This window comes from Hemiscyllium ocellatum, chromosome 10, assembly GCF_020745735.1.
Source record: "Hemiscyllium ocellatum isolate sHemOce1 chromosome 10, sHemOce1.pat.X.cur, whole genome shotgun sequence".
In the NCBI taxonomy this organism is placed as follows: Eukaryota; Metazoa; Chordata; class Chondrichthyes; order Orectolobiformes; family Hemiscylliidae; genus Hemiscyllium; species Hemiscyllium ocellatum.
This window is the reverse complement of record NC_083410.1, coordinates 34,914,639-34,927,468: the sequence shown is the minus strand read 5'-3', so window position 1 is coordinate 34,927,468 and position 12,830 is coordinate 34,914,639. Positions and strand designations below refer to the sequence as shown.

The 12,830-nt window shown below is 36.8% G+C and overlaps 1 protein-coding gene across 1 annotated transcript in view; it reads right to left on the bottom strand.

The window, feature by feature from the left end:
- Positions 1 to 1,744: 1,744 nt before the first annotated feature.
- Positions 1,745 to 12,830, bottom strand: part of LOC132819387 (suppressor of cytokine signaling 5-like) — a 50,326-nt gene continuing 39,240 nt past the window's right edge. Inside the window, exon 2 of the mRNA XM_060830871.1 lies at positions 1,745 to 5,169. Within this exon, the coding sequence (XP_060686854.1) occupies positions 3,565 to 5,154 (1,590 nt within the window). The 5' untranslated portion in view covers positions 5,155 to 5,169 and the 3' untranslated portion in view covers positions 1,745 to 3,564. The remainder of the gene's footprint in view (positions 5,170 to 12,830) is intronic.

Below are 12,830 nucleotides of genomic sequence, written 5' to 3'. Positions count from 1 at the left end.
TGTCCCTTCAGATCTCTTTTTTTCTGAAAAGCCAAGATTTTAAAAGTTTGGAGAAAATGTTAATGTTATTTCCAGATAAAGGGTTTTGGACCCCATTCTCATTGCCAGGCCCCTCTCAACAACATGAGTAAAATGATGTCAGAAATTGAGAATCTGTCCAACAAGATCCTTTTAGTTGGAAAAGAAAAGCACAGTATATCATGTATGTTCTTTTAACAAATTATTGCTTCCAAAAAGCACCTCAAGTCAGTAAATCAGGTAATGTTGATCAGAGTTCCACATTAACAATTTCAGGTACTGATGAGAACAAATTTACACAGTTGAATTTCCACAATTCTATAATTTAGGAGCATGCATCACAGGGCTCAACATAAAGGTGGCTAATTTGCTAACGAGCTTAGATTAATTGAATAACTTTGTGCAGGTACAGAAAATAAGATTAAAAAGAGATGCAGTTGGGATATACACAAAATTGTGGGAGGTTAACTATGCTGGTGACAAATAGTTACAACTTAAATGTGTACGCTCTACACATCCAGCAAGACAAACTACGTGATCAAATGTAATGCAAGAAGTAAACCTCAAACGTAAAACAACTGTTTACAAAGTTTACTGAATAGCTTAGAAGTTCAAATAAACCAAATTTGAAAGAATTCTGATGTGATAAAACTGAAGTTCAGCTTCACAACACGTGGGCAATATTCCAAATCAAGCATATAACTCTTAAAATAAAAAGACATAGGATGGTCAAGGATTTTTCAGACTTGTACTTATACAGCACATCAAATATACAATTGTGCTATTAAAACAAGCATTCCAAAAAAAAGTATATCTCAAAACAAATAGGGAATTGAAGATTTGTTTTTAAAAGCAGATTTTACATTATAACCCGGAAACTGATTGCCAATTTAATAAATTCACTTTCCAGTATCACAAGCAGTCAAACTAAATTCCCGGCTGAACATCAGATTTTGAATCAGTAGAAGGACACAAAGCAATCTGGTTCAATAAAATAAGCTTGTGCCCGTTTTTTCCTACAAATATAAAGCAATTCTGCTAAATGCTGCTTTTTCCTTAGTCACAGAAGGAAAATACACAGCATGCAATACACAAGCTGCAGAACACAAGACCAAATAAGCTGATTTTGGATAGAAATGGGCTACATGTAGCCAAAACTGCAAAGGCAGTCTAACATGGCTCTTTAGAAAAAAGTTAAGAATCACAGCATTTTATTGAGCAACTATCAAGCTTCCGGTCAGTATTGCAGAAATTTCATTTGCATCTCAAGAACATGACTGGATTTTTAAAAAAAAAGTGTCAGTTATTTTGGAGCCAATACATAATAAACATTTTCCTTATATCCAAGTAGTGGATACTTAAAGTTTTGATAGAAAGAAGTCGTGAAAGTAAAACACCCCTTGGAGTGCATTCTTTTCTTTTATCATTCGTTCACGTGATCAGGGCGTCACTGGCTAAGCCAGCATTTATTGCCCACTGCTTATTGCCCAAAGGGCAGTTAAGAGGCAACCACATTGTTGTGGGTCTTGAAATAAAAATAAGTGAAAATGATCAATAGTTATGACAAAGTAGACTAATTGAAAAGAATAACAAAGATTACAGTTTTCACCTTTATGGAAAACATCAAGGTAAATAAAAATCTTTTCTGGATGTTTACTAAAATATTAAGTTCATGTTTTAAATTTATATTTGGCCTTGGGTCACAAATATTTTAAATGATCACTTTCAAAATGCAAACATCCTAAACAAAAAGTCAACAGAAACATTCATTAACTGTAAGACAGAGTGACCTTACTCCTTCCCATCATATTTGGAAGTGGCACCATATTCAAACCAACAATACTAACAAGGAAAATAATTTGCAGAAAGGGGCAGGTGGTTCATTGTCCTGGTGTTCTGTGATGTTTTAGTTGTATAGTAGTGAAAGAAATTGCTGATGTCTATTTCACAGCAAAAAGTACTTCCAGAATAGGGTGGTAGTAACTGCAGATCAAACTGCAAGGATGTCCAATCTCCTAAATTATAAACAAAAACAGAAAGCAAAATCTGCTCAGAGCTCATCCTCCTCTACCTTAACATGAGACCCTGCTGCAGTTTTACAAGTCCCTAGGTGTTCATACGTGCATCCTGTTATCTGCCAATTATTTCAAATAGAACTTGTGGAGATTGCAGGTTTTTTTTCCTCTAATCAGTTTTAAAATGTTCTTCACACTTTAAATTTACATTCTGGTCCAATGCCCACCTTTAACTGCCAAAGTAAACTGTTATACTTCAACTGCACAATTTACAGCCTGGATTCTCGCTTGCACACCATTAGATTTAAATACATGAATGACTTGATTTTTGAATTTCTAAAGTCAATTTAGAGATCTTTCTTCCCTGCCGTTTCAGTTATTAAAAGGTTCTCCTAAACTGTTCAGGCAGATCTTACAACAGGGCATCCGTCCTAAGGTCACTCATGTCAGCTAATTTTAATTTGGGATTTGGTACAAAAAATTGCAAGGGCCAGCTTTTCTGATATCCATTAGGACAACTGCTACTAAAATACAAAATAAAAGATGCCCATTCTCAAAAAGAAAATGCATGGAAACTATTTCAAGATGACAATCTCAAAAAGGTCAGGATGATCCTAAAGTAGTGGCTTTCACAACCTCAGGTCATCCCAAAAGTGCTTTACAGCAAACAAAGTTCTTTTGAATGGTGGTTACTGTGATTCTGTAAGAAATGTGGCAGCCAATTTGCGTGCAACAAGCTCCCACAAACAGTAACAGGTTTTAAAACTGGCACTATGTAACTGACAAATATTAGCTATGAGACTGGGATAAGACTTTACAAAATAGTGTTAAGGGATCTTTTTCATCCACAGGCAGGAGCAGACGGTTCCTCAATTTAACATCCACTCTCAATGACAGTGCAGTACTATAAACACCCAGTTATGCACTCGAGCTGCATCATTAAGTACACAACTAATATCCTGAAACCACTCCAAAAAGAGTGTATTAAAGAAAAGGAAAATCTTTGTAGACAAACAAAAATTAGATCTTTCTAATTTGATTAAAATCATCCAGATTAATTACCAGAATGTCAATTCAACACTAGAGGTGTTTGATCTCAAAGGATGACCTCATTAAATTGATTTGAATTCCATCATGATTTCCAAGAACCTATAATAAATGTGCATATTACATGTCGTTTCAGCATCAATTTTACAGAGCTCCACAGTTGCCCTAATCAAATGATTTTGATTTGACCATATCCTGCACATAGACCACTATAAAAGCTAGTAAATTCCTAGAGGCCAACATAATAAATACATGCACATTAATTTGTAGGTAGAACAGCGGTATCCACTAAAAATCTCAGATACCACAAAGTGCTCAAGTACCTGAAAGAGTAACCACAAACTAAGTCAATTCAAGCCCAAATAATTCAGAAAGAATCCTTACAAATAACGTTCAACTACATACCCAATGAATAAGAATTTTTGGCAACTCAAAAAGAGCCAAGAATCATTGGGTGCACTTCTCATATGACCTTTAATGGTTCTCATTCTAACCATCGCACCCTTACTTTTTGCTTGTAATGGTACTCTTTCAGATACTCTTGCAGAGGTGGAGGAAGTGGAAGTATATCTATCCCATCATATGTTGTACAGTTGCAGATAGCTGCACGGCAGATGTACTGCAGACTAAAAGGAAGAGTCCTGGTTAGTGGAACAGTAAGCAAAGGTTCAAAAAACATGCATGAACTGGGATCTTTATAGTGTTCCAGAAGGCCAGTTACTGTAGAAGAGTGAAAAACACAGGGGTCATGGGCATCAAAACTAAAATTGTGATTCCATTGCTCAATCCTTGCATGCAAAGAGCGATTATAACGGCGGAAGCTCACAGAAAAAAGGTAGTCCTCTTGTGCGGAGTCCCTGAGTAAAAAAGTACCTTCAGGCTTGCCATCAAGGAGAGCCTCCGCTTCATAACGGTCCATCACTCCCCAGTAACAAGAGTTACTTGTAATTTGTAGTAGGTCTGGTACCAGACAATGAATGTAATCAATTTGCGTGTGTACTTTCCAGGGCCCAGGTTTGGTAGAATGACTAATGTTTTCTGCTGCCACTTGCCGTGATTTCTGTTTGCGTGCCTGGAGACAGAGAGTTGTGGTGTCTTCTTCAGAGTCCCAATCTCCGTTTGTTATTGCACGACCGTCACCAGAAAGTTCACTCATCCCAGGTGCTAACTTTGGTCCCAGCTTGTATGTTTGATTAATTTGTGCAGTTGATTCAAAGGTATGTATAAGAGCATTGGGAGGAGGATCAACTCCTTCTTCGATGCTGAGTCTTCGTCTTTCACGAAGTCTATCTTCTTCATCTTCTGCAGAAGCAAAAGTTGGATCAAAAGTCTCAAGCCAACAGGCTGACTGCGAGCTTACAGGAGCAGTGTGCTGCTTAATAAGATGCCATTTTTGTGCTAGGTCTGATCCAGCTGGAAAAGGACATCTTTCAAGCATGAGTTCAGAGAGCAATATTTTTCTCCGGCTGGAAAATAAGCTCTTAGACTGTTTATTGCGGGCTCGTAGTGGAAAACACAGTCCTACAGTTTCTTGCAATCGCTGGCGTATAGATTGCCGTGTCATACTCCGATTAGACAAATTCTCCATGTCATGTATAGAACTTACACCATAGCGTCTTTCACGTCTCTGTAATCCATACCTTGTCCGACTAAAGCGTTTATCTACATCAAAGGACATTTGCATTTTTGTAGAGCAAGAATGCTTCTTCTTTCCACCCCATGGAGCATGTCGGGAGTAAGAGTCTCTTCGAACAAGATGAGAATCTGGAGGTGTGGCCAAGTTTTCATTCTCTTTATCTAAGTCGGTTTCAACAATATCTGGGATGTCAGAAACACAATTTCTATTCCATTTATCTGTTTTTAGACATGTGTCTGCAACCAGTGGTATAGTTCTATTTCTGTTTAATGGACTTAAGCCATGCTGAGGCAAATCACCAGCTTGTACACTTACATTTTTACTAACCGAACATTTCTGACAGTTTAAGTCATTTTCATTTCTGCTTCCAACTTCATTAACAAAAAGGTTCTGACATCTGTATTTTAAATTGCTCCACATCTTTCCAACTTTATCCATAGGTTAAACACGTATCTAAGGATACAAAAGAAATATATTTTTTAAAAAACTGAATAACAGTTAAAATAAGACTATATCCAATCATGTACCAAAGTTATGTAAATCAGAAAATTAACACAGACTGTTTGAACGTTTATCAAAATAAATGCATTTCTGGAACGGAAAAAAATTCTTGTGCAAACAGAATTTTTGATGCATTCATTTGCATATCTGAATTCCATTCTCTAAATCTTTTCACTGATAAAAAGAACAGACAGATTTAGTCTAGACAAACCATGCCAAGTCCCAGTAATGTCTGAAAACTTCGCCATTGGCTGTAAAAAACAAAATAAAGTCAGCAGTAACAAAATTTGCATTAATTTGGTACTACCGCAAATCAAAATAGCAAAATACTCCAGATGCAATCTATTACTTTTGAAATGCAGCCACTTATGGACACGCATTGCCACCAACTTGCAAACAGCAAAATCTGATGACTGTGGGCGGCACGGTGACACAGTATTAGCACTGCTGCCTCACAGTGCCAAAGACCCAAGTTCAACTCTCGCTTCAGGCAACTGTGTGGAGATTGCACATTCTCCCTGTGTCTGCGTGGGATTCCTCCAGGTGTTCTGGTTTCCTGCCACAGTCCAAAAATGTGCAGGTTAGGTGAATTGGCCATGCTAAATTGCTTGTAGTATTAGGTGAAGGTAATTGTAGAGGAATGGATCTGGGTGGGTTGCTCTTCGGAGGGTCAGTGTGGACTTGTTGGGCCGAAGGGCCTGTTTCCACACTGTTAGTAATCTAATCTAAAAATGGGAAGAATAGCCAATTAATCTGTTTCCATTTATGTTGATTAGATAGGAAAATTGGCCAAGACACCAGGAGAGTTGGCTGCCCCCTTCCAAGCAGTAAACAGAGATGCTTTACATCCAACTGAACTACTGAAACAACAGATAAAAGTAGCTTGATGTACTTAAGTACTCAGACATTTTTGTCACATTTTGTAAAACTAATTTACTGGTAAGGTAACTAGCCTGCAAAACTCCACAGAATGTTAGTCCGAATACCTTCACAAAGCAGATACAGGCACAGTTGTACAGCATAGAAACAGATCCGTTGGTCCAACTCATCCATGCCAACTAGATATTCTAAATTAATCTAGTCCCATTTGCCAACATTTGGCCTATATCCCTGTAGAGCCTTCCTCATCATACACCCATCCAAATGCCTTTTAAATCTTACAGTTGTATCAACTTCCTTTGACTGCTCATTCCATACAGTCATCACCCTCTGCATGAAAAAGTTGTCTCTTAGGTCTCTCTCATATATTTCCCCACTTACCTTGAACCTATGCCCTTCAGTTTTGAACTCCCCTACTCTGGGGTAGAATACGGTGGCTATTCATCTTACCCATGCCCCTCATGGATTTTATAAACTTGTATAAAGGTCACCCCTCAGCCTCTGACACTCCAGGAAAAATAGCCCCAGCATATTCAGCCTCTCCCTACAGCTCAAATCCTCTAACTCAAATGGTCACAAATCTAAGTGACACCACTAAATTATTGCCCAACTTGGGTTAAAACTGATATTTTAAGATCATAAAATGAGTGCACAGTTTAGTTTTTGGATGAATCCTTCAAAATGAAAGGAGTATCTTAACTTTAACCACAGTATGTTATTTTTCCAAAAATGTTCCTTCTGCTAAACTTTTTGAAGGTATGGTATGTTTCAAGATGCTGTAGTTTAAATTTTATTCAGCTGCGACAAACTTGCTACTGATCCAACCCATTGAACATAATGACATGATCCTTACAAGGAATAAGGAACTTATTCTCAAAGACATGTTCCAACATGTCAGTTACAGCTAATTGGGCAATTTAGTTATGACTAGATATCCCCAAAAATATGAACCTACTGTAGTTTATTATGAGTCCATAACAGATTTTACATGAGATAAAGAAAGTTGCTCCTAACAGGTTTACGCTGTAACACTTATTCATTGCAATTGGCTCAAAAAGGAAGTTTAGTATCCTCGTTGGAACATACTGCATCTAAACAGAGCCACATAAACTGCTGGATGTCTATTTCAGTCATTCATTCATAATAAACATATAATAGTTGAAAAACATCTAAAGAATGGCTGAAAGCTAATCTTAAATGCACTTTGCTCAAGAGTGTCCATCTTTATTTTAAGAGCATTTTTTGAGCTTTATTTTTGTATTGTAATTTGGAGTTGACAGGTTTGAGATACTTTTATGTAGAAAACCTAGGTTCAGATTTTTCAATAGTCAGACAATACATGCTGTAGTGTGGATGGGAGTTGTGCATCAGAACCCTGCAGAATCTCTAATTTACCAGACTTGGTGGGAATTGCCTTGGAAATTGAAGAATCTGCTGGGCAATTCTCCAGGCCTGGAATCCTCTGAAAATATCCATTTAAATTGAGAATTGGGATGGTTCTGCTGCAATTAAGCAAATAGTTACCCAGTAAAAGGCAAACTATTAGATGTCTAACCTGAATAACTAATAAACTAAACCCCAACCCATCACACCCAACCACTACCCACTCCCCAAGAACCTGACCTCTGCTCCAGGACCTGAAAACTCCATGTACCTAAAACTGACACCCTCCTCTGCTCAATGAGTCCAATATTCCACTATCCCTCCCCATCTTTCTAAACTGCACAGCACAAATCTCAGACTTGCCTTACATACTCTCTCTTTCATATGCACTACTGAAGTGGCTAGATGACATACTAGCCATTTAAAAGCACAGAACATAGCAATTGACTGTGAACAAGGGAGTATTGTTTACCGTCAACAGTCCTGAATTATGATGGATGTATCAAATTTGAAGTACAACTCCACATTTCAAAAGGACCCTTATTTGAAACTTCCAGCAAAAAATGTGGAGCTCGTCCTCAACATTAAAAAAAAGGCAATCTGAGTGACTGGCAATCCATGAAAAACATTCCAGACAGACAAATAAAATCGATGAATTATAAACTGACCATAGGCTTTTGTTAACTGTCTTATGCAAGTGCAGTAAGTTGATCGAGCTGAAGTGCCAGGAGATGTGGATATACAATAATTACACTTTGATTGTACGCATTATAACGATACTTGGTTCTTTAGAGCAGCACTGTTGATTGTTCAGCCATCAATGTATGTAGACTGGAGTTGCTGTTCCAACAAGCTGGTTGGATTGTTACTTTTACAAAGTTCCAGATTAACTGCACAAAGCCAAGTAAAATTCATCCAGACAAACAGAATCTTGGAGAGATGTACAGCACGGAAACAGACCCTTTGGTCTAACTTGTCCATATCGATCAGATATCTGAAATTAATCTATGGAATTGTTGATGAAAGCTTCAGTCAACAGCTCAACAATGGAGATACAAGTACATATGGAGTTAACTGCACATTTCCATCATAAACAAATGGCAAAAACATTAGATTGAAGCACATACCTATTCCAAAAATACACAATCTTTTTCCAAAATACTTTTGGAACAGTGGAATATTCTTCAAAACTTTGCATTTCAGTTCAAACACACAAACAATATTCTCAGTCGAAATGTTCAGATTCTAAAGAAATCACAACTTTGCCTTTGCGATCATTTGTTTCTTTTCTCCAATCTACAAAAGGAACACCATTAGACAATTTAAGATTTCTGTGAGCTGTACATGCTCAAAATGCTCCTTGATGTGGGTCAACTAAAAAAAGTAAATGTATCTTTGGGGCACATCTGAGATATAAAACACTACATTAATACTTTCTCATGAAAACTGGTGGACGTATAAAATACATTCTAAGCAGCAGAGCTTCAAAATGTTCAGTGCCTATTGTGTGAAAAGGCAAGTGCAATATTAAACTAATACTTTAACTTGTGTTTTGATTTTTGGGTGCATTTTACAACTTACAGAAGATTACCAAAGTACAATTTACTAAGAAGCCTTCAAGGTTTTGGTGGATAGATGACAAAGTGTGGGGCAAGACACTTGGTCGGCAGTTCTACTGAACAATCCTTAGGCAAGGGCTCTCAGAAAATAAATGAACAGTCAGGCCAAATGGGCTAATTTTAGTTTGGCAAGCTACAACTAGCATACCAAAAGAATCAGAGTTGAGTCTTCAATTATTTAAGAGTTATACTGTTGACTTAGATGAAGGGACCAAAGTTTATTGTAGCCATATTTTCTATCAATACAAAAGAGTTGGAAAAGGAAAACAAATTCTGAAAGGGGACAAAAATAATATCTGCAAAAGGTATGTTTAAGAGAATGAATAAAAAAATCTGAGGTGGGAATAAAAATAATGGGGGAAGATCCAAGGTTATCCAATTTAATACAAAAATTAAAGGAAAATATTTAAATGGAAAGTGATTACAAAATGCTGCACTACAGTAAATGACAAATGGCACAAAGGTAAATGGAATCTTGATTTTTATTGCAAGAGAATTAGGTGTACAATTAAGGGCTTTGATGCAAGTCTACAAGAGGCCACATCTAAAGCAATGTACAATTTTGGTCTTCCTTGATCACTAGGGAGATGATATGAGTAAACTGTTGGAGCTCTAGATTCTACTGGACTTCATTGTAGGCTCTTAAAAATGGTTAGTATAATTATTGCTACACTGCTATTAATTTTCAAAAATTCCCTACATTCAGGAAAGATTCAATCTGACTGGAAAAACAGCAGATATAACAAGTTTGTTTAAAACAAAAATGACCAAAAGTAGGAAACCACATGCCAGCTGGTTTAAAAACCTATTAACAGCAAATGTTGGGTGATATTTCTGGACACTTAACTAAGTTCAAGACAAATCAGGTATGTCAAAATGATGTGGAAGGAAAATCATGTCTAACCAATTTATTGAAGTTCTCCAAAGTAGTAATGTGCACTAACAGCAAAAGCTGTTAAAGGGAATAGATTGGTATGGTTGAAATAGAAGGCGCAAATGGGTCTTTTTCTGCTTGACAAAACATAATGAGTAGTTTGTCGCAAGGACCAGTGCTGGGGCCTCAACCTATTCTATTTTTACGTGTATATATGTGACTTGGATGAAGCAACTGAAAGTGCATTTACTAAATTTGCTGATGACAGATCAATCAGAAATAAAGTTGTGAAGACAACAAAAGACTACAATAAAGGAAATAGTTAGATGGGCAAATGGGAGAACAATGTGGGAAAAAGTGCTATTGTCCAATTTGGCAGAAAGAATAAAAACACATACTAAACGGCAAGAGATTCTAAGATGCAAAAAGGATCTAGGTGACCGAATCAAATTGTAAAAGGTTAGAAAGACCACATCAGAGTACTGTACAAGGCTTCCTATTTAAAGAAGAATGCAAATACACTGGAAACAATTCAGAGAATGTTTATTGAAGGATAATTGGAATGGCAGTTGGTCTTGCAATGAAAGTTGGACAGGTTAGGCTTGTATAGGCTTGACTGGCTTTGAGAGCAAGAGACAACTTGATGAAAATGCAAGGTTGGAGGGGTCTTGGCAGGGTGGATGCAGAAAGGATGCTTCCTCCTGCAAGAAAATCTAGAACTAGTGGTCACTGTTTTACAACAAAAAAAGGTTGCCCAGGCAGAGTAGGCAAATTTTCTTTTGCACAAACTTGAGAGAGAGTTTCAAAGTCTTTCAATATTTTATTGATAGATTCTCCAGAATCTAAGGGTGTAAAGTTATTGGAGTATGGGCAGGATTGTAGTGTAACCAAAATCATGATTTTACTGAGTTTTGGAGCAGGCTTGAGGGGCTGACTCCTTTTCATATATTCCATGAGGAATATATTTGCTTTGGAAAGCAGCTCAGACCTATCAAAACTATTGATCTTATTTGTTAACCCAACACATTGAAACTGACTTCATATAAAAGCACAATCCTGAAGTGCAAGTGCTCTGATACTTTTGAAACAATATCCACTCCCCCCTACTGTTTCATTCAATTATTTTAATGCACAACTTAATATCTGTCATTGCCATAATGAGTCTAATACATGGCTTTGAGGATCTATTTAAAAAATAAAAATAGATATTTTAACATTAATAATATTGAAGATTAAGTACCTGATTTGTGACAGTGGAAATAATGAGATAAGCCACTGAAATATGAACTTGCTACATGCAGGAAATTGGTGGACATCTTGGGTTGCTTTGAAAGGCTGTACTGAACTAGAATTTATTATTGAAGTTGTCTTAATCTTCCCCCCCAATGTACAGATAGTTCTCCTATAATGCATGTTTATTAAATGCGATTTTGCTATAACACTATTAGTGAAGATTGCGGACCATTTTAAATAAAGCAAAATCTCGTTTGCTATTACAAAATTCCATCCCTGGCACTGACCTGAACAGCAAAACGCAGCCTCACAATCCTGTCTGCAAAATACAAATTCAGTGTGTTCAACTAAAACAGGAATGCAATCAGCTGTGGAAGCCTTGAAACTGGGCATTGTAGTCTACATTTAAAAGGAACTTTACTTCAAGCCGGGTGAGAATCTCGTGGAGGACTGGACTTCTGAATCGGCATAATGTGGTTAGTCGGCTCATGCATTTTTTGGTGGAGAGCTTCGTAAAAGGTACAATGCGGTAGTAAAATGATTTTAGTGTTAAAGTGTTATATTTTAATGAAATAATACAGTAAATTAATGATTTAAAGATTCACTTAGACTAGTTTGTGTTAGGCTAACTATTTTTGTTTTGATTTTTAACTGATATTTTTGGCAGTTCAGCCCTAACCCTGTTTATCCCAATGACCCCATTATTTATATTGCATGATTTTTTTTTTATAAACACTGTGTTGCACAGGAACGCAACTACCATTAATTTCTGGGATGATGGAGCTGTCAAACAAATGTATTGAAACACAAGATTCTGAAAAGACTTGACAGGATAGATGATAAAAAGATGTTTCCTCATGTGGGAGAAATCTAGAAATATTGTGTAATTTCAAAAGAAGTGGTTGTGCCTGTAAGACTCAGATGAAGTGCAATTCACCCAAGGACCATCGATTTATGGATTCTTTTCACAAGGGAGCTTTAGAAAGCACATCACTGAATAGCTGAGGCCAAAGCAGACAATTTGAAAATCCAAGGGTTGAAAGGAACAGATAGAAGAGTTGTGCTGAAGGTCAAGATCAGTTTGAAATCATATTCAATGGTGTAATAGGTTTTGGGAGCCCTAAAACCCCTGCCCATATTTCTCCCATTCTTATGTAAGAGGGATTAGGATAGATTGTGGTCCTCCTGTCCTAAATAAAGATCCACTTGTGGGGATATCTTTTTCAAAAGTACTCAAATGACAATTCTTTAAACAGTTGCATAGCAGACACTAACCAGAAAGAAATAAAAATAAAACCAAAAAAAACTAAAGTTGCTATTTGAGATCACTGACATTCGTCTGACTATGTTACAGAAGAAATTAGGTTCAAAAATAAAATATGGAATTACTAAACTGATCACCTGCTTTCTGCAAACTGAATCAAGTTCTTGATTTTAAATTGACATAGTCCCAAAGTGTTCATTCATTCCACCTACTGGAGGACTTAGGAAATACACACAGGAACACATGCAGGGAAAAGATATTCTTAGATTCCTATTACACGGACAGGCAACACTAATTAAATGGTTAAATTGTAAATAACCTGGGTGTAAGTGGCAATGAATAACAGTGCACAAGATTAGAC